This window comes from Anabas testudineus, chromosome 9 (genome assembly GCF_900324465.2).
Source record: "Anabas testudineus chromosome 9, fAnaTes1.2, whole genome shotgun sequence".
NCBI classification, from domain to species: domain Eukaryota; kingdom Metazoa; phylum Chordata; class Actinopteri; order Anabantiformes; family Anabantidae; genus Anabas; species Anabas testudineus.
In genome coordinates this window covers 7,049,329-7,075,776 of record NC_046618.1, presented here as the reverse complement: position 1 = coordinate 7,075,776, position 26,448 = coordinate 7,049,329, and the positions used below count along the sequence as shown (strand labels likewise).

General features: G+C 41.2%; 1 protein-coding gene across 5 annotated transcripts in view; it reads left to right on the top strand.

The window, feature by feature from the left end:
* Positions 1-584: 584 nt before the first annotated feature.
* The window catches only part of pbx3b (pre-B-cell leukemia homeobox 3b), a 54,893-nt gene continuing 29,029 nt past the window's right edge, over positions 585-26,448 (top strand). For all 5 annotated transcript variants that reach the window (XM_026342564.1, XM_026342565.1, XM_026342562.1 and 2 more), the window contains exons 1-2: positions 585-1,704; positions 2,324-2,397. In XM_026342564.1, the coding sequence (XP_026198349.1) occupies positions 1,457-1,704; positions 2,324-2,397 (322 nt within the window). In that variant the 5' untranslated portion in view covers positions 585-1,456. The remainder of the gene's footprint in view (positions 1,705-2,323; positions 2,398-26,448) is intronic.

Here is a 26,448-nt window from a genome sequence, read left to right as displayed (position 1 = left end):
ATGTCACTCGTAGCAACGGCCAATCAGAAGTTCCCATCCTTTTGCACGAGCAGTGCGAAGATGGAGGGATGGAGTGGGTGGGCTTTCGGCATCATGCATCTGCCAGCAATAGGACACACGGGTCGTCAGTCTCGCTCCTTCTAGCCTGGGATTGGTCGAGGAGCTTTACTTTTCAATAATATAAACATGTCTCCTGCCTGCCTGGGTTGAAGCGAGCCTTACAGGGGACTGTGCAGTTCTACATCAAACTGTATAAAAACTCTCATTATGCATTTGCCTGTGTTGTTGCAGCGCTAAATCTTTATTATTGCTAGAGACTATGCACATAGCTGCGAGTGCACGCGTGAGGAAACGAGGATACCCTGCTGCAAGAGAGAGAGAGAGCGAGAGAGAGGGAGAGAGAGAGAGAGAGAGAGAGAGGGGGACTCAGCCGCGCTTTCATCATTATAATCACCATCCTAAGTACTAGCTCTTAACATTTTGTTTTTCGGTGTTCAGGCTAGAAGTGACAAGAATACAGACCCCTCCTCTGTAGGGCGGAGCGTGCATTTTCATTTCGTATTTTGTATTTTTTTTATTTTTTTTTTTTCTACCCCTTTTCCCTGCTCTGACACGTCTGCACTGAGTGAGTGGCATTGGCACACTGTCAATCGCTCACTACCGCTGCCATCAAACAACATAAAACACACACAGGCAGAGGCTGGAGCTCATAAATTTCAGCAGGGCAAGATATTTTTTTGCGCATCGCCTTTATTACGGCGTTGTATCCTAATTAATTTCTTCTCGCTGTTGCTGTTTTGTTTTTTGTTTTTTATTTCTAAACAGAAACCTCCCAACTTTTTTGTACATTTCATATTTTTTATAGTCACATTTGGACACCTTACGCGGCAGATTGTGTATTTTTTTTTTTTTGAAATCCTGTCAGCTGTCGCGGGGAAATCATTTCTGTACATTTATAGTTGGCAACACCTGCAAGCCTAAGATTTTTTTTTTAATTTGTTTACACGTTTCCACGTTGGATATTTTTGGTGCCGGTGCTTCGCGACGAGGATTTGGACATTTTGGAGAGGAAATACACCGGGAATCCCACGAAGAGCGCTAATAAATGAGAGATAACCAAGGAGCGTTTCTGTCTACACCAGCCGTCAAACCCAAGAGAAAAGACAGATTGGCATGAGGATCCGAGCTGGATACGATGGACCGGCAATTTTGACAAAGAAGTTCTGAGAAGAAGAACAAATATTTATGCATTTTTCTACCAACACACACACGCGTTTTGGCACTTTGGACCGCGCGTAAATAACGAGAGGACAGCGGTAACTTGGCCACAAGATTTACGCCAAAACATCCCTGCTAGTCTTCATTAGAAAAACGCGTGTGCTCTGCAAAACTGAAGCAACCCACGGCCGAACATCCCTCTAGTCTGCGGCACATGTTGTTTTAGCCGATTTCGTATATGAGTTTTTCAATTTGTGTGGCTCAGTGCACAGACTCTTTAGCGACTACCATGGACGATCAAGCCCGGATCATGCAGTCGATCGGCGGTGTCAGTCTGGCAGGCCACTCGGTACAAGGAGGCATGGCACTGCCGCCTCCACATGGACACGATGGGACAGACGGGGACGGAAGAAAACAAGACATTGGTGACATTCTCCATCAAATAATGACCATAACTGATCAAAGTCTGGACGAGGCGCAAGCAAAGTTGGTTGATTTATATGTTTTATTAACTTCGCCCCTCAACCCCCCCCCCCCCCCCAAAAAAAAACCCCCCTGAACACATCATTATTGAGATGTAGCCCGTTTAACTTAACTCCCCATGCATAACAATAGGCTGGAGTGGCTTTAATGATAATCTTGCACTGAGGTGTATGTACCGCTACCAAAGCTTGAACACAGGAGAAAGTTGTCACTGAGGGGACAGCAGCATTTTATTTAAAGTCCCTGTGAATCTCTGTGGGCTGGTGCCAGACAGAAAAGTTTGTGTGTGCACATGTCCTATAGTGAATTTTCATACATGCCTGCAAAACAAAAAGAAAAACCACTTTGTTGATGATGCAATTTAAAAGTCAGGGGCATTATGTTTAGAGTGTTACATTGTTATTGGTTTATTTTATCTTTTATCTTTGAGCCAATTCTAGAAACTAGAAAAGAAAATGACAACTTTCCACCACACAGAGTGGTTAACGTGGTTTCCCACACAAAAAGGCACAATACAGTGAGGACTACATGTCTTAAATCCCCCCATTTCCTCGTTAATGTCCATGATGTGATTTATCAGTGAACTTATTTCAGTATTTTATCTTTCCTTATACTGAAACAGGAAACATGGACTGAACTGTCACAGAATGAAACCAGCACTCTTCAGCGTTCTCTGTGAAATCAAAGAAAAGACAGGTAAGATCTTTGTGTAAAAAATATTATTGTATGAACTGAAAGATAAACTTAACGTTGGAACCTCAGTACACTGGGACACAGACATATTTACCTCCCAGTGATGTGGTGGCAGGTTACAGGTAACCTCTGCCCAAATCAATCAATCACCCTTTTTTTTTTTTTTGTCATAGTGACACAGAAATATTCCTGCCGTCACGAGCAGACGAGGATGTTTTTTTTAGCGTTTCTGCAGGAGCATCTTTTTCCAGCACTTTGGATTTAAGTGCGCTCCAGTTTTCACCCTCACTACCCAGGCTCAGAACAGGATGGGGAAATCCCGTAGCATATGCTCTACATAGCTGAGATCACACGGTATTCAACAATTGCGGTGTCTATCAACACATGAAGGCAACAACACTCTCAGTAATTGTACTGCAAGTGCATGCTGACTCCTTTAGTACAAGTTCATCTGGTTAAAATCCAAATCATAGAAGCAGCTTTTAAAAAAATAATTGGAAAACAAGTTTCAATTTATATTGTCTGTTGTGCGTACTGCGCTGTTGCTGTTGGGAGGCATCTAGTTGGAATCTGTCACTGTGTGTACGCTGATGTAAACACGTATATGACAGACAGCTGAATTCACAGTTAATGTTTTTGTCTTTTCTGAGAGATCAAACTTTGCAGTAGTCTATTTTAAGTCACCTCTTCACAGAAATATCACTGTGTCTTCGCACCACTGTTTACGGGACCTATAATAAATCGCGTCCCTTTAAACTGTTAAATGAAAACTCGAGTGAAAACAGCTTCTCACATAAAACATTTATCATGATTTATATTTACGTGATTGTTCTGATGTAGAAACGAGAGACAACATGCTACTGAACAGATGCCTGAAATGTTCAAACTACTCGACATCAGTCAGTATGTACACATCACACTCCAAGAAAAATAAAGAGTACAAAGAAAGCAATGCACTGGGTTTAGTATAATTTAGCAAATCGATGCCTTGTGAGATTTGTGACCTTTGTGCGGTTTATGAGGAAATTGGCTTGGGGGAGATCATAAAAGTTTATGAACTTCCCCAACCCAGGTGTCGTCCACAGGGGCAGTTAGAGGGTCTGCAGTACAGTCGAGCCGAGTTGCTCTGCTGTGTCCGTGTGTGTGTGTGTGTGTTTGTGTGTGTGTGTGTGTGCCTGTTGAGTTTTAACAAATGAAGGACATAGAGTTAAAAAAACAGAGGATGCTTTTGCAGTTCATGCGGCTGACTGATTTGACGGGAAAGAGCTGCGTCTGTACAAGACTGGTAAAAGAAAATGATTAGATAAGTCATTCTATTTACACACTTAAAGGCTTTTTAAAAGCCTCCTCCAATCTCGGGGATTACATCTACAAGTTTACTTAAATCATATGTTTCACCCATTTGTTGGCTGACAGTGAACAAAGCTCTCCAATTTAAATAAGCCGCTCAGAGCAGCCTGCAAAAACAAACAAACCACAGAAAAATTAAACAAATATATGTTGCATGTGCGAAAGAAAGACTGTGTGTGTGTGTGTGTGTGAGAAAGAAAGGAGATGGACAGCGTGCGTGTGTGTGTGTGTGTGTGTGTGGTGTGTGTGTGTGTGCGTGGTTAACCTGTGGTTTAGAGTCACAGCCTCCCCCTCTTAGCCATTGACAGAGCTCAGCTGGTCTGGTGGCCTTGTTGACCGGCCTGTTTGTCCTGCACACAGTGAGCTTTTCACTGGCTCCTGTAGCATAATTCATGGGGCTTCCTTGTCCCTTTCATGTCTGCTCAGATGCTGTCTTTCAGGAACGGGATCCACCGTTGCCTGGAAAATAATTTCCTTGAATAATAAATCTGAATGCGGTCCAAGAATCACTGGTGTAATTACGGCGTGCATGTATCATCTTATGGAGACTTATTGTCTAGTGTGCAGATGAATGGTGAGTCCAGGGTTCAGCTTCAAAGCTTCAGAAATAACATATGAAATGTGGTATTTTGGATTTAGTCATGGGAACCGTCTCACTTTTGATTTTAGTCATTTTTTTATTCCTTTTTTGTAGAGGAGAGGGGAAGTAGTGGACGTTCCAGTAAAAACCTGATATTTTGAAGACTTTTCAGCTTGTGTGGAAGTTTCTGGAACTCTTCTAGCTGTTATTGTAGAGCTACAGCATATTTCTGCATTGCTAATGCCCTAGAAGTATTAATTCACTTTGATATGCTAATTAGAGAACATTATGCAAGAAATGAGATTAAGTGGCAGCATGAAGTCATTTGCCTGTCACTAAATTGAGCGTTTTTAGCAGGAGGGTTTTTTTTTTCCCCCCTAAATTTTCTTGGTTTTGCATTTAGATGAGCTAAATGTGAGATTCTGGTGGCAAGTGTTGTTCTTTGTCCTTCGGTGTGTGATGTTTTTCTGTTGGTACATATATTTTAAAAAGTGACCACTAAAATGGTTTATCTTCTCCTGGCTGAGGACAAAGGATGCATTCATGCTGCACCTTTTCTCCTATAGACTCCTATGAGAAGACAATGGACGCATTGAGTGAAAATTGTCTGTGATTCAGATGAGTTTTGCAGTCACTCCTGTGTGCTGGGTTTGTTTTATCCTGCTGGTTCCTCCCTTGTCTTGTTCTCATGCTTGGAAGAGGGGCTCACAGCAGCAGCAGCAGTGGGAGCGGCAAGAATAACAAAGGTGAAAGATTACCTCCATATGGTATTTCTGACCAGGAAAAGAGAGGTTCTGTAGCAGGACTCCTGTTTGATGTGAGGTTTAATCAATAGAAAGAGATTACAGAAAACTATTACAGGCTAAATCACGGAGCGCCACAGAGAGGCTTAGCCCTCTCCACAACTCTCTCAGCTGCATGGCGCTTCTTTTGGCTGCGTATTGACTTGTTGTTTTCCTGACCTTTGACTCATCAGGTTCAGAAACGGCTGGGGTGGGGGTCTAGAGACGTAGGGGAGAGAGAGAGAGAGAGAGGGAGAGCGTGGCAGAATCAGTCTGATAAATGCTCTGATCCATTGTTTAGAGCAGTGGATTAGAGAGGGAATACACTCACAGTCCGAGCCAGTGTCGGGGTTGTGTTGCACATTTGTGATCTGGCTTCTGAAAGCCGCTAGAACAGCGTTCGCCTGCGTTCTGTGTAATGTTCAGACAAGAACGTTGTGTTAACTAAAGACAGTTTAGGATGAGCCTGTAATTAACCACATGCAAGGCTGACTAAAAGCATTACCTGGAGTAAATAGAGTTAAGACTGAGGAGGTAAGCATTTCTGAAATCTACAGGGAACATTAATTTCAATGTTCCCTGACAAAGTTAATGAGCCTGCTCACTCCAACTGGGTTATTATTATTAATTCAAATGTATTATTATTATTATTATAAATTTTATTATTATTATTATTTACGGAGACCATACAGAAATATATTAAAATGTATGTTTGCACCTATTTTATTTTTCTTCATGCTGAAAACGCTGCAGTAAATGCATGACAGAGAACAGAGAGCTATTCAGCAGGAGAGACAATTGACTTTGGCTGCTTTTTGTCTCAGAGAGCCCCAGTGATGCGACTGCAGTGACTAGATAGTGTTGTGCCGAATGGCTCGCACACAGCTGGGTTCCTGACTGGCTCAATGGCAGGGCCACTAGTGCTTCCTCCTCCAAAGCACAAGTGGGACCAGGGGAAGATGTGGCTATTATCTAAGTAGCTCCCAAATACTCTCCAAATCCTCATCAGCGAAGATGAGAGCTAGACAAAGAGGAAGAGGAGAAGAAAACAGAGCGTGTACATATCAGTTTCATTTGAAAGGGTAAATGCTTTTTGTGCTGTGGAGATAGATGCCTCTGCACCGGTGCTGCCTGGTATCTGCACGCACGGCTCCTCAAATCTGTTTTTTCTTCTTTTCTTTTTTTTTTTTTTTTTTTGTGCGCGATGATTCAGTGCTGTCCCTCCATCTGCACACACGAGCACCCATCTTGCACACAGTCTCCCTCGCACCCCCTCCACCGCTCCGAGCGTTTTTTTGTGCGGCCTCTTGCGCGATCAACAGCTCATAATTGTTTTTTGCACATACGTTATGCAAATGAGCCTTTATGGCAACTGGCATAACAATTAGCATCCTCCAACAATATTTTAGTAGGTTAATTGTGAAATTTCTGAATTGTACGTCTGAGTTGTTAATTAGGCATGACAGAGGTGGTGAAATAGTTATCTTCAGGCGGTGACAGCCAGCACAGGCTGCTTTGGATGCAAAAAGGAAGGATTGATTGAAATTAGTTTGCAACAGTGGGAGCGTTGGAGACACTTTGCATGCCCTTTTTGATTTTTGTGACATCTGTTTGCCGCTGAATATCGAAATATAAACCTGAAGCAGGCAAGAAGATGCTTGTTCAAACGATGCCTTGAAACACTCAACAGACACGTGAATGATACAACTTGTTGTGATGTCTTTATGAGTTAGCAATTTTTTTTTCCTGCATCACATGGGGCTGCGTTTTTGTCAAAACAACACAAGACCACTGAGCTTCACGACATAGTTGCACCAAATTTGTAGTTTTTATTGCTTTAAATGAAGATAATGACAAAAACGTACACTTTTAATATTTCACCCTTACAATTTTATTCAATAAGTAATTACAGGCTCCAGAGAAAAATAAAACAACAACAAAAGAGCTGTCACTTAGTGATAATGAAACACTTGTGACTATGAGAAACACATTTGTTATTTTGTATTTAGTTTGATTGTACTTCTGAATTAGTGTTGATCCTTTTTATTCTCTCAGCTTTCAGCTCAGTCTTGAATTAATTTTCAACTATAAAAAAAAAAAATCTAATATTTTTTAACTCAAACTTTTCCACGAGTCTTCTGTGTCATGAAGTTTATTACCCTGTCACTTGGTGACTGAGCCTCTGTAACACCATAGAGTCGCTTATTAGTGTAAAAAGGGTTAGAGTGAAAGACTGGTGCAAAGCATGTCCTCTATCAGTAATGACTCTGCTATTTATAGGTCCCTATTTCATTAGCTCTAGTGTTTCAGGGAAGAGTTTTCCTCATGGGACAATAGACACCATGATGTTCATTTACTCTGTACACATCACATGTGGACAACTAAATGACCCATCATCTGTGAGTGCAAGAACACTGAAGCCTTTTCTGTAGTTGTCTTTTCAATATGCAGATAAACTGTTACTTTTTGTACTGCAGGCAGTTAAATGCCTGTGTTTGGGTTCGTTTTTGCAGTGTCTGTGTGTGTGTGTGTGTGTGTTGTAGTGTTACTCCTACAGGTGATGGATTTTTGTAGGTAAAGTTATGAAGGAAAGCAGAAGTCAACCACTCACGTTTTAAATCTCATTTGTAATACTGTAGCATTCTGTAGCGTTGACGAAAACAGAATGATGCATTGTTGTCACCTTTCTGTTTTTTTTTCTTATAGACTGTTTTCCAAAAACAGGGGTGAAAAAAGAATCTCTGCTGGCTTTCCCTCATTTGCAAGCTTGAAAATGAAGCCCCTCTTCCCATTGTTCCATATGCTATTGTTCCACATGTTTCATACATTAGAATGATATATTGAAGGCAGAAATGGGAAAAAGACTGCAATGCAATGAAATTTTAATCAGCGTCTTCTGCTGCTTTAATAAGGCAAATAATTCTTATTGGCTGCTGTGTTAAGATTTCTAATATTTAATTCATAACAAACCTTGCATTATTCTGCTTTAGCCCTAAGACAAGCTCCACTCTGCTGCCTGCCAAAAGGCAACTGTGGGGGGGGGGGGGGGGTTGAAAAAAAAAGACGTAAAAGAAGTGCACTCTGAGCATTTTCCTTATCAGTTATACTATCACATAGTTTCATATTACTTGTGAATTTAAAAATATAAATGAAGTAATAGTGGCACCGGCGCTAATGAAATAGAAATTTTCTTTGTAATTCTGTCAGCCATCACTACAGCACGAGCCCTCGCTGAGCACACCGTCCTTTTTATTTTCTTAAGTCCTTGAAGTTCATTTTTGTGTCTGAAGTAATGGAAAGATGGCGAGGGGCCAGCAGCTAGGTGCTGGCTCATGTTACAGCGAAACGGCGGCCCCTGTTTTCGTCTCTCGGTGAAATGGCTTAATTGGTGTCAGAGCCCCAGGGATAAAGGCCTCTTGCTCTGAAACACAGCCACACAGGCCCTGTCTTCCCTCAAACCAGGAGGAACGGCCGGGCGTCTGCTGGTGAATGAGGACTAAGCCGTGGCATAACAATACCAAATGATGTTTGGGATGACAGAAATTAATATGCGCTTGCTCCCAGAAAGCTATGATTAATGACGGCGAGCAGGAGAATGCTGTCCCTCCTTTTGCTCGTCTTTGATGGGGATTGAAAAGCAAAAAAAAAAAAAAAAAAAAAAAAAAAACTTCCTGGTTCCTTCCCACTTTAGAAAGTGGAGGTCATCCAGAGTACATTACTGCTATCCTTCTCTTGCTTTTTCCTCGAGCAGGAGGCAGGAAGGACCTGAGAGCTAACAATGAATTTTGGAACTTGAGTATCATCATGGTGTGAAGTGCACTGAGACACATACCTCTGCTAAAATATTCACCCACTCCTCATCATTTTACCTATAATAATTAACAGTCTGAATATGACAATGATAATTACCCAAATGTTTTTAATAACCCGTGCAGGATCCTTTGAAGTGATAATCTCTACAAGAAAAAAAAAAAAAATAGAGGAAGCACTAATTTCAGTTATGGCGTTAATAATGTCTGATGTTCTGACGTTGTCTTCTTTTCATATGGAGTTTTACATACACAGCCGAGGATCCAGAGCCAAACGTGTGAACAAAATGGTGGTGTGCTGTTGCCATGATAATGATCTGTATCTGTTGTGTCCTAGGAGGAGACACATGAATATTTAATTGTGTCTGCTAGAGAGATCCCCAGACCCTTCTGTTCATTTCTTACTTTCTCTAATGTGTTTCCACCCTCCCAGGTACTTCCTTTCTAAGTAATGGAGAATTAAAGCACACATTAAAACAATATAAATTGCAATGTAAGGGATTTCTAAGGACATTTGTCTCCGCACGACGCGGCTGAAAATTCAAATGGCAAGTTTTGACAACGGACATTCTGCTGACACCGTGTATTTGCCTCACGTTGGCTCCTCAAATAAGCATTTCCACTGTCAGAGTGATTGATATGTTTTAAGCATGCACTTTTTACATCACGGGGCTCTGGAAGATGATGTGGGTGCAAGGATATGAGTTTTAAACAGTGAATGAGTTCCCCTCATATTGATCTATTTGTGTTGCCGGAGTGGCAGGTGCTATACGAAGACTGTGTCAGCTTTGATTGTTTGTGTCAGTGATCCGAGCCGACACTGAGCTCTCTTACTGTTTGTCACTGCACTTGCTTCCTCTTGATGAATGGCAGCACACGGCGCAGATCCTCAAAAAACTCATGTCTATGCTTTCACACAGACCCTGTGAACCAACACTGCTTTTTCAGATATTGTTTCTCACTCAGACACACTTACTTTTTTAAATATTTTTTTTTTAAATTTGGGACATACCTGAAATTTCCTCATAGTGTTTTTTTTATTATTTATTTTTCTATTAATGCAATTATGTAAAAGCTTTCCACTTGAACGTGAACATCAGCTGTTGAGAGACAGGAGGTGTGGTTTCACTCCTTCTCTAAATATTCCAGATTAGTTCTATAACCTCTGTGTGTGTGTTTGCGTGTGTGTGTGTGTGTGTGTGTGTGTGTTGGCAGGCTTGCTAGGTTGTGGCATGGGGGTGCGGTGCGTGATGCTCGGAGCTTCTGTAAGTATGCAGAGCACGGCGGACCTCTCGCGGGTGCTGAAGGAGAGCATGGAGTGGCAGAGTTAATTTATTTAATGACTGAGCGTCTTATATCTCCCCAGTCCTGATTAGAATCCATGCTTGATGAGGGAAGCGATAGAGGGGTGTGCACTGCCCCTAGGCCCTAGCACGTACTTTTCATGGTTTTCTTTCTCCAGTGCCTATCTCCCCTATGCTCAATCCACTGGGTTTTGCAAAAGAAAGAAAGAAAGAGGACAAGCGCACCACCAAATAGGATAATTTCCACTTGTGTCTGCAGTTTTTTGTGATTATGTCTGTACGTGGGATTATTTTGTTGCACATTGACAGGAAATGCAGCTCCGAGGCTGATTAAATGTGTGTGTGTGTGCATGTGTGTGTGTGTGTGTGTGTGTGGCATGCTCTGTGATAAAGACGAAGTGCTGTGCAGCTCTATGAACGTGGGAAAGCCAAACAGAGTGTGTCACTTTGGCAGCACGGGCTGTCAGCATTGGGTAGCTGCAGTTGTAAAAACCATGACCTTCCTCTTTGCCAGCATGTCTCTTGCAGAGCCAAAGCGCTGCCCTGTAGATCTGGGCTGGCTGTGGGAGGGAATACAAACACAGAGAAAAAGGACAGACAGTGGAAAAAACCAGTAAGAGCCATAATTGTGAAGAAGGGGGTTGGGGGGGGAGGGGGTTGAAGTAATGAAATACTTCTTGGAGCTATCATGACTGAGAAGGTGAGGGAGAGAGAGCGAGAGGACCGGCGATGGCAAAGAGGGAGAAAATACTCCTCGGCTTCTAACATTTCCATGAGCCATCATCAGTAATGCCGCAGCAGCCTCACAAACCAGAAATTATTTCTTCAGGCGTCGCTGTCAAGTGTTATTCAAATAACACCAGCCTCACATTTGAATAACAGCCGACATTTTGAATTAATTAATCAGACAAGATAGTCTGGGCCTTTTCTCATTAGTCTACAGGTCAGGCTGGGGAAGATATATGCGCTGGTGATGATATACTTGTCTTTAATAGTGATTTATGGAGATTTTGGATTGTACTCGATTTGTCAAAGGACCTGGTAGCAGGAAAATAGGACAGTGCATATTTCATTACCTAATCTTTGATACGTTCCATGATGCTAAAAGATACAACCCTGTTGTTTAGATGCACTGGAAGCCTTTTTTATATTCACTCTTCTTGAGTGAGGAGGCACACACACACACACACACACACACACACACACACATACTGTCATGCACATACACACATATACACACATTTAATCTCCTCTCATACTAGACCTCTCCCATTTTACTTTTCCTATGCAATTAAGCGAGGGCTGTAAATTATAACTGTGTCGTACTTTAATTATCATGGTGTAAAAATAGAGTTCCTGTCTTTGAGAGGATTTCATTAACTTACTCAATATTCCATGTCAGCACAGAGAATCGGAAGATTGCAGTGAAGTTTGTGTTTAACCTGCTCCAACTCAAGTCTTTTTATTTATTTTACATTATTTACATGAAATAGAACCATACAAAATAAAGCTGCATTATATCTATATATATATATATATATATATATATATATATATATATATATATATATATGTGTGTGTGTGTGTGTGTGTGTGTGTTATGTATATTTTTTCATGGCTATATTTGTCGATTGATCTTAGCAAAACCTGTTTACCGACTGGTGTGACATTTTATTTTGAGTTCACATAGTGTGTATGGTCATGGAGGTGTAAATGAAAAAGGATATTTTTAAGAAGAGCTAGTGCTAACGATGTAGTGTCACCTGCTTTATTGGGTGTTACATATTAATGAACACGTACAGTTTACCAACACACCTATTTTTATTCTGTTTTTTAGATACACAGGTTTTAATTATCTGAAGTAGACGTGCGGCTCATGCAGCATGCATCTGGCATTTTTTTTGCAGGACCATATGTGTGTGCGTGCTTCAAAATGCACGTGTGTGTGTGTATGTGTGTGTGCGCGTGTGTGTGCAAGTGTCAGGAAGCTACGAGCTGTTGCCATTCCAGTGAGCAGCCCACACAAAATGCACCAACACCAGTGTGACAAAACATTCAAATAAATTGCTGTCAGGCTGCCGAAACACCAAGTGCAGCGATTTTTATCTGACATGTGGAAGACCCAGACATGCAGTCCTGACAAGTAACGCCGGAGCACCTGTGAGAGACGGGCGATAAAAATCAGGATATGCCTGATCCTCGGCATAACAATACCTATCATTACTTGATATTATTACTCTTCTTTAAGAGAGAGCTCAAGATGGAAAGATAGCGCACGTGTGTTGGCTTTTATAAACTCTGGATAATAAATGATCTGTTGTTTGGGGAGATGCACTCAAAATTTACTGGTAAATTGAATTATGCACTCTGATGGCATATCAACAAGCACTTAACGTGCTTTTTTGTTCATGCAGAATTATTTAAAAAAATAAAAGCTCATTGTAAACAAAGCCCAAAGTTAGGACTTTTATTTATTCTAGTCCAGCATCATCACTCCCAGACAGTGAACAAAAAACACCATATGTACAGTTTTCAGATGATTCAATTTACATTTTTTTTCTGTAATAACTATAATGATAAATTTAGCTTTATAGTCGAATTCAAGTCAACTCACCTGATGCTGCTGATTGACTTTGTTTTGACTGCTCTAAGCAGCACAAATAAATACTACGAGAGCCTGTGTTGCTTCACTTATTTACCGGGTAATTCTGAAATCCAATTGAGAAGCATTTAAAAGTGCTTTTTAGAAATTCAGAGACAAAGGACTCACTGTGGAATGCGCCATCCATTCTCTACTGTATTGTTATTTTCTCCCTTATAGGTTACTAATGAGGAATCGGCCCTCATTATGATTTTAAGGATGAGAGAGGAAAGCTTTTAATTAATGATATGTAAATGGTTCTGAATTGATTATGTTAGAATATCAAGAGAGATGGGTAGAAGCTGTGGTGTAATATATTTTAATTAAGAATTAATTAAAAATGATGGCAATTTTATAGAGGCTCACAGAAAATAGAAGAATTTATTCTCTGTCACAAGTAAATCAGCCCTTGATTAAATAAACAGACACATGCTGTATTCATTGAGGAGTTCTATTTATACTTTGCCAGGAAGAATTATCCTGACTATTTAAAAAAAATAAATAATAATAATAGTAATAATAATAATAATAAAACCCAGAGCGGTGTTTCAGTGGTTGACCACAAGCTGGGTTCTCTGGGGTTAATGGTGATTTATCTCATTTCTAATTCATGAGATCCTCCTGGTTTGTGTTAGGTGGATCAATAAAGCTGTGCTTCCTTTTTGAATTCAGTGTCTACAATTAGATTTGCAACGTGAAACACAATTATAAGTAAGACATGAATGCATATTTTTATCACTTGTGGCAAGTGAATAGGCGCACCCCCAAAAATCTATCAATCTGTTTAGGAGGTAAAAAGATTTGTGAGAGAGAGATGAGTTGTGACTAGACACGGACCCTAGTTAACCTTTTTAATTGCTATCTGCTTTCTTTCATTCATTCTTCAGTGCTGAGGAAAACAGAAGACGTTAGTTGCATTAACGGCATGCGCCACTATTAAAGGGAGAGAGGTCTTTGTTTTCTGTGAACAGTGGCATGCATGCCCTGTGCTAAACTCTGCGATCAATGGCAGAGAGGCTGCTATCACAGCACTCGGAGCAGGCATAGCTCAGGGGGGAGGGAGAGAGGGGTCCCTGGTGGTTCATTTTGATTGGAGCGCAGAGTTTTGTGTTGAAAGGCGAGGGAGAGACAGGCTGTTGGAAGCAAATCCCCCTGGATCAGTTAGAGCTTTGCAACAAAAACACCTTGATATTCCTGGGAACATTTGCTTAGGAAGAAGAATGAATTTAAACAAATGAGCAACGAGAGAACGAAATGATCTAAAGCATTTCTGAAGGTTTCTGTGTTCAGAGAAAGCTTGTGTACCTTGAGCTTAGAATTAATTTAGAAACCACATTTCAAAACAGCGCAATAACGCTGCAGAGTGAAAGAGAGAGATGTGTGGAACTTTATTTAGTTATGTTGTTCCACATTCCTAAACAGCTTATTCAAATGAATAAAAATATATGTTGGGAGATGGTGTGTATGTGATTACAGTGTATGTTGCAGACACAGGCAGTATGTGAATGCGTGGCTGTGGTGAGACACTTAGCTAACCAATCTGTTATGTGCAGCAGGAGATGAGAGGGAGTGCTGAATGGATTATTAGTCCGAGTCCCCCCCATACCAGGTCACATGTGAAGGCTTAGAGGCTGCCAGAACAGTGAAGGAGCGCATATACACACGTCCAACATCTGGGAGCGCACACACAAACGTACACATAAATGATGGGGAGAGGGACGCACATTCGGAAAAACACGCAGGGACGCAGACATGTGCATGCATGCATATATACAGTGCATGCACGCCAGCGGCTGGCAGAGCATCTTCTTTTTGACACCCGCAACTAGTTGCAATACATCACTGTCAAGATCACTTTCTCCACCTATCCGCATTTGCGCGTTAGTTATCCGCGGAGGCCTTTGTCAAAAAGTCGAGCAGTCCTGACATCAGCTCCCTGCTGGGAACAGAAAAGGTGAAGTTGTGCTGGGAGGTGCGGTGCCGGGTGTCATCCCCGAGTGTGCTCTCTGCACCCCGCAGCATCCTAATGACAACTGAAGAGAGAAATTAAAGTTTAACATACAAATATTATGCCACAGTTAATTCCGTTATTGACACGTGAAGTAGAATTCAGAATGTCAAAAGCAAACATCTTGTTTTGTTGTTGCTCTCTAAAGTTTCATAGAATACTGCTCTGTTCACATTATATATTTATGAAGTGAATACCATGGAATGACATAATGTCAGGTTGAGCTTTATTTTGTTTAGGGCCTTGTAGTGAATGTATGTGCTTGTGTAACGGACGCTGAGATTGGCTGCTGAGGAGGAAGTGAGGGCACGGCACCTCCTGTGTGTGCTAACTGAGGAGACAAGAAGAGTCTGCCAGTGGCACTGCTAGTGGTGAACACCAACAGCTCTGGCCACGACAGAGAGGAGGTGGAGAGTGTGTGTGTGTGTGTGTGTGTGTGTGTGGGGGGGGGGGAGGCGGGTCAGCATCTGAACTGGCTGATGGGAGCCAGAACATGAAACAATGCCGGGGGAACGTCTGGTGGGTTCGCTGCACAGAATTACAAGCGAGGGAGCAGGCCTGCTGAGGCAATTACAGCTTAATGGGGTCATTTGGAAGGCAATTGCCAGGGGTTAATGTAGTATGGAGAGATGAGGTGAGATTGAAGTGAAATTTTTGGCTAGAAAATGTGTTCAAATGAAAAGGGAGCAGGCAGACAAGTCGTGCACTGATGGGGTGGGAGGTTGACTGGGGGAACTGGAATGCAGGCTTTCACTGCCACACACGAGGCCTGCTCTCCCACTCACATGTGCCGTCTCCTACACACGACTCCGTCCACACAGGTGCTGCTGCGCTTTCTCCCCTTTAGGACTCTTCGGCCAAGCCTGTGCGCACTTTTCTGGCCTTTCTCTGCCCACGAACAAGAGCTCCACTGTTCCACTTTGCTGTTGACTGTTTTTACTCACAGATGCTTGTAGTTGTTATTCGTTCATCATCACCTGTGATACCATTTCCTGTATTAGTCAATAGGACAATTTATGACAACACAATAAAGAAAATATTCCCCAAGTGGTTTTAAGTGACTGAGAAAAAGATGTGTTAGAGAAACTGAGAGAGGCAGGAGGATAGAAGGGCTCATTATGCGCTGTTACGTTAGCCACCTCATTACCTTAATTGCTCAACATAATCCGGTGTTGGAAGAGTGCACTGGAGCTTTGGTAAGGAGTCTTTGCCAGGACCTCCTAGCCCAGGTCTCATCTCCCTGATCCCCTGATCTGTAGCAAGCAGACCTATCATGCTAACACTAAACTTTGATCAAAGCCAAACTTATTTAAGGTCAGCCATGTGAAATCCCCCGGGAGCCGGTATGTGCGCCGAAGCGGACTGCGATACAGGAAGTACTACAGCACTGTGCCTTGCTGCTACTGCCTGTGACCGTGCTGGATCACTGGACAGCAATAGCATTACCATCAGCCCTTTCAAGTCTTCAGCATTTTTATACGATTATGCTCAACAGTGGAACTTAACACTGTCCATGGGTGGAGATTCCTTGAGAGTCTCTCTCTCTCTCTCTCTCTGTTAGTCTTCTCTGTCTGTCTTTCACTTGCTTTCAGTCATCTCTGTGAAAGCTATGTCTACCCTCCCCTCCCCTCCCCTCCCCTTCCTCTCTACACAGGGTTTTGGCCACGAGCCGGCCACTTCACTGAGGCAGATTTTCCCAGGCTCCCCAAAGGCTATTTTACCAGGATTCCCATTAGGTCTCTTCCCATTACCAATGTTCCAAATCATTTACAGAAGAATCTATTTACTTTATGTGGTAATGGATTCATTTGACACGGCTTGCTCTGAAGAAACTTAGCAGTTAACATGCACTTTCCCCCACCTGAGTCTTTTCCTGTACATTAAGCTGATTTTAATTAGTTTTAATCTTTATAGTTTATTATTTATGGTTTCATATATGTCTTTAAATCATCCCCACCCTACGCTTCCCATCGCAGCACAAAACTACACAATGTGGAGGTGGCGGAGCATTGTGTCAGTGCTGCAGGAAAAACAAGTATGATGCAACTCCGTTGTCATTTTAGAGTGACAAATAGACAGTGGCAGACCATCAGAAAGGGGGTAAGAGTGGAATGGTGTTGCTGACAAACTGCTATGACCTTTGGGTCCTTTGGCCCCCAGAGTGCAAGGCACATACAGTGTTTACCTCAGGTCAGCAGCAGTGTGAACATGCATGGTCCCCATTGGAGGAAAGCCTGCCGCACTCATCACTTTTGAACTGTCAAAACCAATAATCTTTGAGATTATTATTTTTAAACTACTATTAGTTGGCCATGTTAAATCATACTTAATTCACAAGCGCTCGATAAAGCAAAGCCTTTACAACAGCAAGAAAGAAGCACAGAGCCTAAAGCTACTGAGCACTTCTCCTTCGCCTATTCCATGTCACCAAAGCATCCCATCAAAGCCTGCCTCCTTCCTGTTGTAAGGTAGGAAAAAAAAAATCAATGCTGCAATCTTTTCTTTTTGCCTCCTCCAATCCGTAATTGAAATGGAAAATCAAATGAACGGCAAGCAGATAATTGTTTTATCAATATTCCCTGCCTGCCCTACAAGGGTCAGTGCAGAATGATCATGAGTCGGGGATATGACGAGGACAAAATGTGAAATTGAACAGCTAGGAGGCAATAAATCAGCCTTGACAACTAAGAGTGACCAGCATGTAGCTGCAGCAGGCAGCTCTCCCTTCAGAATTTGTCCTAAAGCTGTCTACACTAAATGGGGAATATTCATCTCATTATTGTTGCACTTAATATTGCTATCAAATATTATTCTTAGAGTCCAGACGGGAAGTCAAGGTCACCAGTGCTATTATTGTTGTCATTGTTAGTGTGTGATATTGAGAGTATAATAGAGGGCAAAGCCATATGGTCTGCTGGGCTTATGAAGAGGCAAGGAATAAATTTAGTCATTTGTTAGAGTTGAGGAAAGCAGTGCTTTGCTATTTGGCTCCATTTTGACATCTTCATGACTGTTTCTGCTGCTTAAAACAGCAATTAAAGGTACAAACTAACAAAACGTTTGTACAAAAACCACCAGCAGCAACATTATATCGTAATCAATAAATGTGCTTTCTGACAGATAACCTGCCAGTCGCTTCTGTCTGCTACTTTCTGCAATTCATCCGAGCTTCAACGCCCAACATTTGATGTTTTGTGTTTGAATCAATGGATCAAATATAATAAATAAATTATTAAGAGATAATAGGTAAATTAACTGTTAATAAATAATGAGCATTAATAATCTGATGACCAACAATTGGTCCTTTGTTGATTGTAGGCTTAAATGGTATATTTATTTGTTTGGGATTGCAGTTTTCATAAAATAATGTACTGTGAAAAATTCACAGTTTTTCACAGAATTTTCTTAAATGCCTGTATTTGGTCTCACAATAAAATACAAGTAAGTGGATGTTAAAACAGTATAAACAGATAATGATGAAGAAAAGCAACACATCATAAGTTACAAGCTGGAGCTAGGTAATGTTTGGCATGTATCCTCTCATATAGCCATAGTTAAACTAAGAAAATCTACGTTGATGCATTCCTGTTTATTTTTGCTTGCTATCCACTGTATTTCTTTAAATAAACCAGGTTTCCAAGTCTTATAAAAACTGCAGCTAAAACAGTTGCCAGAAAATCGACATCCTAAATCATGTGACGTCCCTTCCCATCTGGCTCATCCAGTTGCAAGGCATTGACAAAAATATGAAATTGATTTGGTTGAAGGGTGTTAAAGAGCTGACAGGAGAATGTCACAAACAATGAATGGTCACAGCTTGGAGGAAAATCAATGACAGAGGTTGAAGTCAGTTTAGAGTGCTACTTGGCAGCTCTACACTGTTCCTGGAAAAGAGCTGTCTTCTGGCCTTGGTTGTCTGATCAAAAGGGAAACTTGATTGGTTTGATGAAAGAGGACTCGTTAAAACTGGCAAATGAAAAATAGTCATTGTTCGACTTCAGTGCAGGTGGTACAGTAGCTGCATGCGCTACACATTTGAAATTCATGTGTAATTTGCTACTGTGGGATGACTTTCTCTATCCATACTTCATACATATATGCAGGATTGTAATGCAGCGTGGCTCCCTGGTAGCTTGTAGGGCAGTAGTTGTCACCTTGTAAAGCCTGCATGTACTATAATGTGTACATGTGATTAAAGTGTTTGCAGTACAGTGTTACACTGTGGAGATCTCTGACAGCATTCTACCATACTGTACGTTACTCTGGCCAAGACTCAACAGATTAGAAACATGTGAGTATTTTATGTTTGTTTTACTGTGTAAATTGTGGTCCTTGCAAAGAGAACAAAAAAAAATGAATTGGAAGTGTTTTTCAAGTGGCCAAAGTGATGAAAATCCCCCCTACTTTGTTGGGATTGCAGTTGTAAGCTTTGCACCATATGCTACTTTCCTCTTTAGCTGGGATTATGCCATCATTATTGCTGATAAAAGCTGTTTACTGCCTTGGCTCCAAATCGATGCTCGGGGCGCTCTGAAACTGGCATTCCCTCTCCAGAAGAGTTCATTCCATGCCAGCTGCTCAGGATTCAACCCCCTTTGTTTAAGATTTCACAGTTTTTGTAATGTTTATTTTCTATTTAGCTTCTACCCCTCTTCCCTCACACATGAGGTTTTCCCTGCATTAGCATATGCTTGCAACAAATTGACATTTACATTTGATTTGCTTACAGCAGACTGAAGGTGTCTCAGACATTGTTATACAAAACTCTTGGAGCTACAGTGCTAGTTAACACAGCGGAGACTGTAAAGTAGAAATAATAACGCCTGTTTAGAGGAGATGTTTTCAGTATGAAAATGCAATCATGACGTTGAAAAAAGGCTCAAAATTGGAAGCAATATCCCAAAGGCTCCCCTCACACAGTGTCACCAATCAATGGCATAATCAGTCAATGCAGATTTAGCCCGACAGCTGTGTTAAGATAACAACTGGTTCTCATGACTATAGCGGCCTCAATGACCTTGTGTGACTCAAATTAATAATGTAAAATCAACACAAGACAACCACCTCCCTGGTTCCCATGCAGACATTGATGAACTACCTTTTTGCCTTACCATCAAAGGCCAAGCACAGACCATAATGTCACGTTTTTTGTTTTTTTTTTGTAGTTGTTGTTTTTTCAACTTAGGCTCCATGTCCCTTAAATAATGTCTCTCACTCTTCCTCTACAGCTCCCTTGTACCCAGGGAAATCATACTGATCAATATTTCCCATTTTAGAGGAACTGCAGCAAACATTCACACAGGATTTACTGTAGCCCTGTTACACTTTAATCAAGCTATAATTTAGACCCAACAAACAAAAGGAGCTGTTGAAAATAAATGGAAAGTCAATTTGCAATTTGGATGGATTTCGTCCTTTATCAGATGTATTTAGTCTTTCTTAGCCTAATCTATCTATCTATCTATCTATCTATCTATCTATCTATCTATCTATCTATCTATCTATCTATCTGCTTATTTTTCAGCTACTGTGTGTGTTGGTGTTCATGCATGCTTGCATGCATTCATAATCTCTTCACAGCGCATAAATCAGAACATGCTATCTCAGTACTTCTTTATATTGGTCAAGGGCCATTGAGCAAAACAGCTTAATGCGCCCTTAACCATTTCAGTCATGGTAGGAAGTGGAAAGACTGCTGACTTTCTGACACCGGGGCTGACGCCATCTCAAAGCGTGTTTATTTTTTAATCATAAAGTGTAACAGAAAAAAACAAAGTATAACAATAATTGAGAATTTTGGTCATTTTAATCTAAATAGCTCAAGCTGATAATAAAAATACATACAGCATGTTATGATACAACTGCCTGCATTATGAGGCTAGTGATCATATCATTTGAATCTATTTTATAAATAAGTATACATAAGAGCATGTGCCAACTAAATAAATCCATTAGTAGCCTCTCATACCACTAACCTTAAAACTAACAAAAGAAAAAAAACAGACAATGATAAATTAACTGTTTACCTTCCCACATCTAATGCCAATGTTCTGGCAGTTGATATTACATTCAAACCTCTTGGGTATTGTGTAGCAGCTCCTCGTTCATGCATAACTGTTGGCACACAAACTCAAGCTTAACCCCATCAAGGGAGCACTCCCAGATCTCCCAAAGGTTTGGCAAACACAAACAGGATGGAGGAGAGCGTGGAGCTGAGGCAAATCCTTAATGAATATAAAAGTCAACGTTTCATGTGACATGTGCACATAAAATGAGAAATCAAAGATCGGTACTTTAAGGAGGTGTATCGTGTGTTGCGTTTTTTGTCTAACAAGTATGTGCATTGTGACGGGTTTCGCTCTGTGATCTCTGCTTGAACTTGCTGATAAGTGCGCGGCCAGAGTGCAGACTGTTGTTGAGTGTTCTCCTTGACAGGTGGTGACAGAGCATGTGTGGTCCCCATCACAGGTGTGTGCAATTAGCCTGACAGCTAGTCCTGGACTGCCGTGAAATAAGACCCTCTACTGATTATGTGTCGCTGTGTGTGTGTGTTTAGGTGCCGGATTTTGTATGTGTTATGTGCGCGTTCTAGTTACTAGTACTGTAAATGCAAACTGATGTGAGCTGCTACCAGATAACTTTAACAAAGCGCCACGATACAGCAGCGGCATGGTGTTATACTGTACACAGTGCAGATGCCAGCTGTCTGGGTCTTGTTGCAGGGTTGGAGAATCTGCGTGTCATTTATTCAGTCTCCTGTAATGGGGAATGGACTTGGAAGAAAAGAGAGGGTAATGTATTGGAAAATATCCCTTTCAGCACCTCAGCATTACTTGTCATAGGTCAGGCTTAAAACGTAGCTTGATACAGTTATTAACTCTAATCCGGGCATAAACACAAATCCTCAAGCACCAGCCCAATTAATAATTTGCATAATTAACATGCATTTTAAATAGAGGCTGGTCTTGTCGTTGCCAAAGCAGGGATGGGGGTAATTAGGGCTAACGGAGCAGTGCCTAGGGCCCTTACCCATAGACGTGCTGCAGTCGTTTCCAGGGAAGGGATTGACAACTGCAAGACAAGCTCTCTCGGCTTAGAGCAAAACCCCCTTTGACAGAATTAATAGTTGACAAACTGCTCCTAAAGCCCTGGCATTGTTTCTGTCAGTTGTTTGGTTTGATGTCACTGTTAGACATTATAAATCAATAGTGTCAGGATTTAGTAATGTTTATAGCCAGCCATGGTTTATTATTTCATGTGACTGTCATGGACAAATAGTATTTATCATACTTGTCTATAAATTATTGCAGACTGTTGGTTTACCCAAACCTACTCTGCTCTTACAGGGCCCATTTCAACATCCACTTACATATTTAGAGTAATTTATTTTCTCAGCCGTAGGCCCACATTAACCCTCAGCTTTCTCGTACTCCTCTGAGACTTACTATAGCTTGATAGCTGTGCCTCTGCTGGCACTTCAACACATCAAAGCTTGTTCAAAACTGCTTGTCGTATCTATTTTGAGAATCACCTACCTGTGCAATTGTTTTCAGAAGGTTTTTTCAAATCCAAATTGACAGACACTTCTTTTCATGGTTTCACATTTTTATACTGTCTTTGGCTCCTCTTTCTTCGGCACACGCAGGTGATCATGTAGTTTATTGAGACAGAAGTCTTCTGCTTCATCAGTGTCATCCTTTTATGTGACAAATTTAAAGCGGTTTCATTCAACAAGCTGATTTTCACTGTAACAAAATGGTGTTAACCTTCTCCATCAGTGCCACGCTTATCAAAAACAATTAGAATCATTAATTCTTAATGAGAAGATTGATTAGTCGGCTTCCACAACATTTTGTCAACACGACTGCTGTATTACGTGACTGATCATGTGATCGGGACTTGTCTGGTTGACGTTCTGCATCAAAGTGAATATTTAAGAACAAGACATGATTTTCCTGTGGGTTCAGATGCATTGATAAGTTTGATTTATTTTTTTATTGTAATAAACATTAACATGTGGCGCTTCTGTGATTTATGAAACGGGTTGCATTTTCTATTAAATTAATATTAATATTTAATATCTGTTCTAAGGTTATAAAAAGGTTTTGGTGAAAGCTAAAATGAGAGAAGAGAGGCAAAGCTGAAGTGGTGGTATTGATCAGCTCTGCCATTGACTATATGGTCCTCTTTCAGTAGAGAGGTCATTAGTTACTCCTGTGTGCTAATTCATCCGTGGTTGAGGCGTATCTGCTGGAATGCTAATTCACTACTATGATCTGACAGCTGGGGTAAAGAAAGGGGCAAAGCAGAGTGCCGCAGAGAGAGGAGAGGAGGGGGCTGCAGCGGCCTAGTGGTCTGGTCTTGTGTTTGGATAAAGAGGAGGACTTCAGTACACGGGATGTGGCAGAGTGTGCACAGAAAAAGGGGTGCAGAACTGGCCCCTGCTGTCTTTGCCCCCTAGCAGTAATGATGTAAAAGAAAGATGACATTTGGTGTCCACATTTAACTTGCATTTGCAGTCCACTTGAGAGGTCCAGTATGCATGACCTACCTTGATTAAGCCTGGGGCTGCCTAGGACTGTACCCTTTAGACTGAAACAAAAAGTGGAAGCTCACAGGAGAAAGCTGAGCCTGTATAATTGGGCCAAGTAGAGCTGCGGGAGGCAGCCAGTCTCCGCTTTGCCTTTTGTATATTCATGACCCCCCCGACTTGATTGATGGAAGGATAGCATTTGGTGACACTGTCATTTGCAAGTTGAAAAGGTAGCGCAGTGGCTGGAGCGGCGCTGAGGCTGTGCCTTAGAAGGGGCATCAAGAGGAGGCTCATTTCTATGCTGATGATATCCAGCCCCCTCCCATTTTCTTTGTCTCTGTTAGAAGGACATCTGCTGACAACACAGAGTTTAAAAAGAGCCAAGTTGGAAATGTAAAGAGGGGAAACAAATATACATCTGTGTGCATGTGAAAAAACACATGGTTGAACTGCAGCTTTAATCTTAGCAAAACTTTGCTATTTGATATCTGTGTAATGTCTCAGATTTGTGGTTTTAGATTTCAGTAGATGGAGCATTTTGCAGCAGGTGGCTAAAGAAATACATTCTAAAGGTTACTAATGGGAAAATACATGGAGTTGATGTTGTTATTTCTTATTACTACATATTAAAAATGCTTTTATTTGGACAAATTCAAATCATAATCTCAATCTTTTATCTAAGATAGTACTGTACTCTATAGATATCCCAATATAAAGTCATTAAAAGCTCTTTTTATTGTGCTGTGATCAAAGTTTTCATAGCTTTTAGAAATCTAGATACAGTACAGTTAGTCTACTGTAGACTAACTGGAAGCCAGCTCAGAATAACTAATACTATTCTTTATTTCTAGTAGTATTCAGGCTAGTAGTATTTACAGATTTGATTTACTCATTTAATCTAGAATAGAAGCACGTCCATGTCTTGACTATTAAATTGACAACTTAGTCTTAAAATAGGAACTGTGACATTTGACATTCCCAAGTAAATGAGACTTTGAAAGCCAGACCATGCAAAGATGTCTTAAGCTGTCCAAATATTTTTCAAGCTGCACTGTGCTTTGAATGTGTAAAAAAGGATGAGGGATGGTGACAGAAATATCAGTTTCCTAGAGACACTTCTGCTATCCCCTCAGCTCTACAACCCACACTTATCAGAGCCACAATTTATAGCTGCGGTGTGAAGTGTTCGCCTGCAACTCCCATCTTTGTATTTACACCAATTAGCACATAAACTCTAATTACTGAGATCAAGGCAGCCAGGAGTCCATAAATGCAAAGCGACACGGAGGACCAAGTCAGCTGACAGAGAGGGAAGGTGACAATAAATAGGGAAGTATCAATTAGGCGTCAATGACGCGATGATGCATGTGCGTTTTGGGAGGTGTCACACAGAGGGAGGTGGGAGTGTGAAATGTGTGGGGGCAGCAGGGTCCACAGAAAGTTGCACAGGCTGTGGGGTCTTGTAACTCACATGCTGACACACAGCGCGGTGACACGTTGACTGTACAACACGTTTCCATATTAACACCACAGCCCAATCAGGCGCTTCTCTTGTGCCCAAGTGAAAAGTAGTATTTATCACAGCGCTGCACTGTGTATAAAGGTAATAATTAACACGTACTCATTTCAAGGGGAATGCTGCAAAATCAAAAGGTATAAAAGTTAGTTCAAAATGGGAAGAAACGAATATGTTACAACAAAGGGTCACTGAAGAGCCGTCATAATTGGACGACAGATTTGACAGTTTAAATTTGTGCTTAATTATAAGGACAAGAAACTCAATCACAGCTGAAGAAAATAGAGGCTTCTTATAATGACTTGAAATGGATCATAGACCACGCTTGAGCCTCAGGTTAATCCCGATATATTGAACTTGATCAAAGACCATAGCAGTAAAAAAGTATGGCTCTGCACATTAATCTAACAAACGCATAAAACAGGACTGGCTCAGCTCTATAAATTAAACTCTGGCTGCAGTAATGCTGATCAGAGAAAATTCTGCCAGCATTGGCCCAAGCTGCCTCTGTGTGTCTGAAGTCTTGTTATCCCCTTGTCTTGATCTAGAATGGTGTTATCCTTCTCCCTGTGCAGCCTGGATTTTGTGCAGGATGGCCCAGTGATGGATTTGCAAAGAGGTTGTTTACAAGAGAGTGTAGAGCATTAAAGAGCTGCCAGAAGGTCCATTAACATAAATGTTTAAATCAAACACACAAACTTATGTGCCCAAAATGAAGATGTTTCCGGCATTAATCTGCCACATAAGCCTTTGGTCTAACAATTAGTCCACTCTAATCCAGTGTTAAGTCTGACTCAGAGACTAATGTTTATAGAGAAAAAGATGTGTGGTAGTAGGTACGGTTCACAATGTGTAGCTGAGGCAGCGACACTGTGATTCAGAAAATAATTGTCACTTTTGGACAGGGCACAAGGCACATGACATTTGTGGCCCGGCGTGCATCACCAGACAGTTTACTTCTTCTTTTTTTTATCTCTTTCTATCAACACATGGCTCCACTGTTTGATTTAAAGTCTTGTAAAAATGTCTCATTTTAAAATACTGTTTGCATGCAGGTCCCTGGAAGACATTTCATACTCAGCAGATTTACATTATAGCCATTATTATGATTTTATGGTGCTCAACCCTTAAAAACTATTTCCCCAAAAATGCTTGGGAGCATTGGCAAGTGTAAATGTTTGCCTACGCTATGTGTGTGATTCTTTCCCACCATAAGCCGGAAGGTCCCAGATATGACGATCCCTTTTTTTTTTTTTTCCTTCGAAGAGATAAAAGCTTCTCCCAGTAGAGGTTAATGGGGTGTTTCTTCTTGACCCCAAACCAGCCTCTCAGGTTTAAGTGCACTTTCCAGAATTTAGGGAAACAGTAAAAAATAAAGTGCTACATGAATGAGTTTCCTCCCATTATTTAAGGACTGACTTTAGTCACGACAAATTCCACTCGAGTTTCGTGTTCCTCACCTGTTTGCTGTGATACCAGTTTGAATGAGCGGATTCTTATCCTGCTGAGGATAAGATAACAGAGACAGACT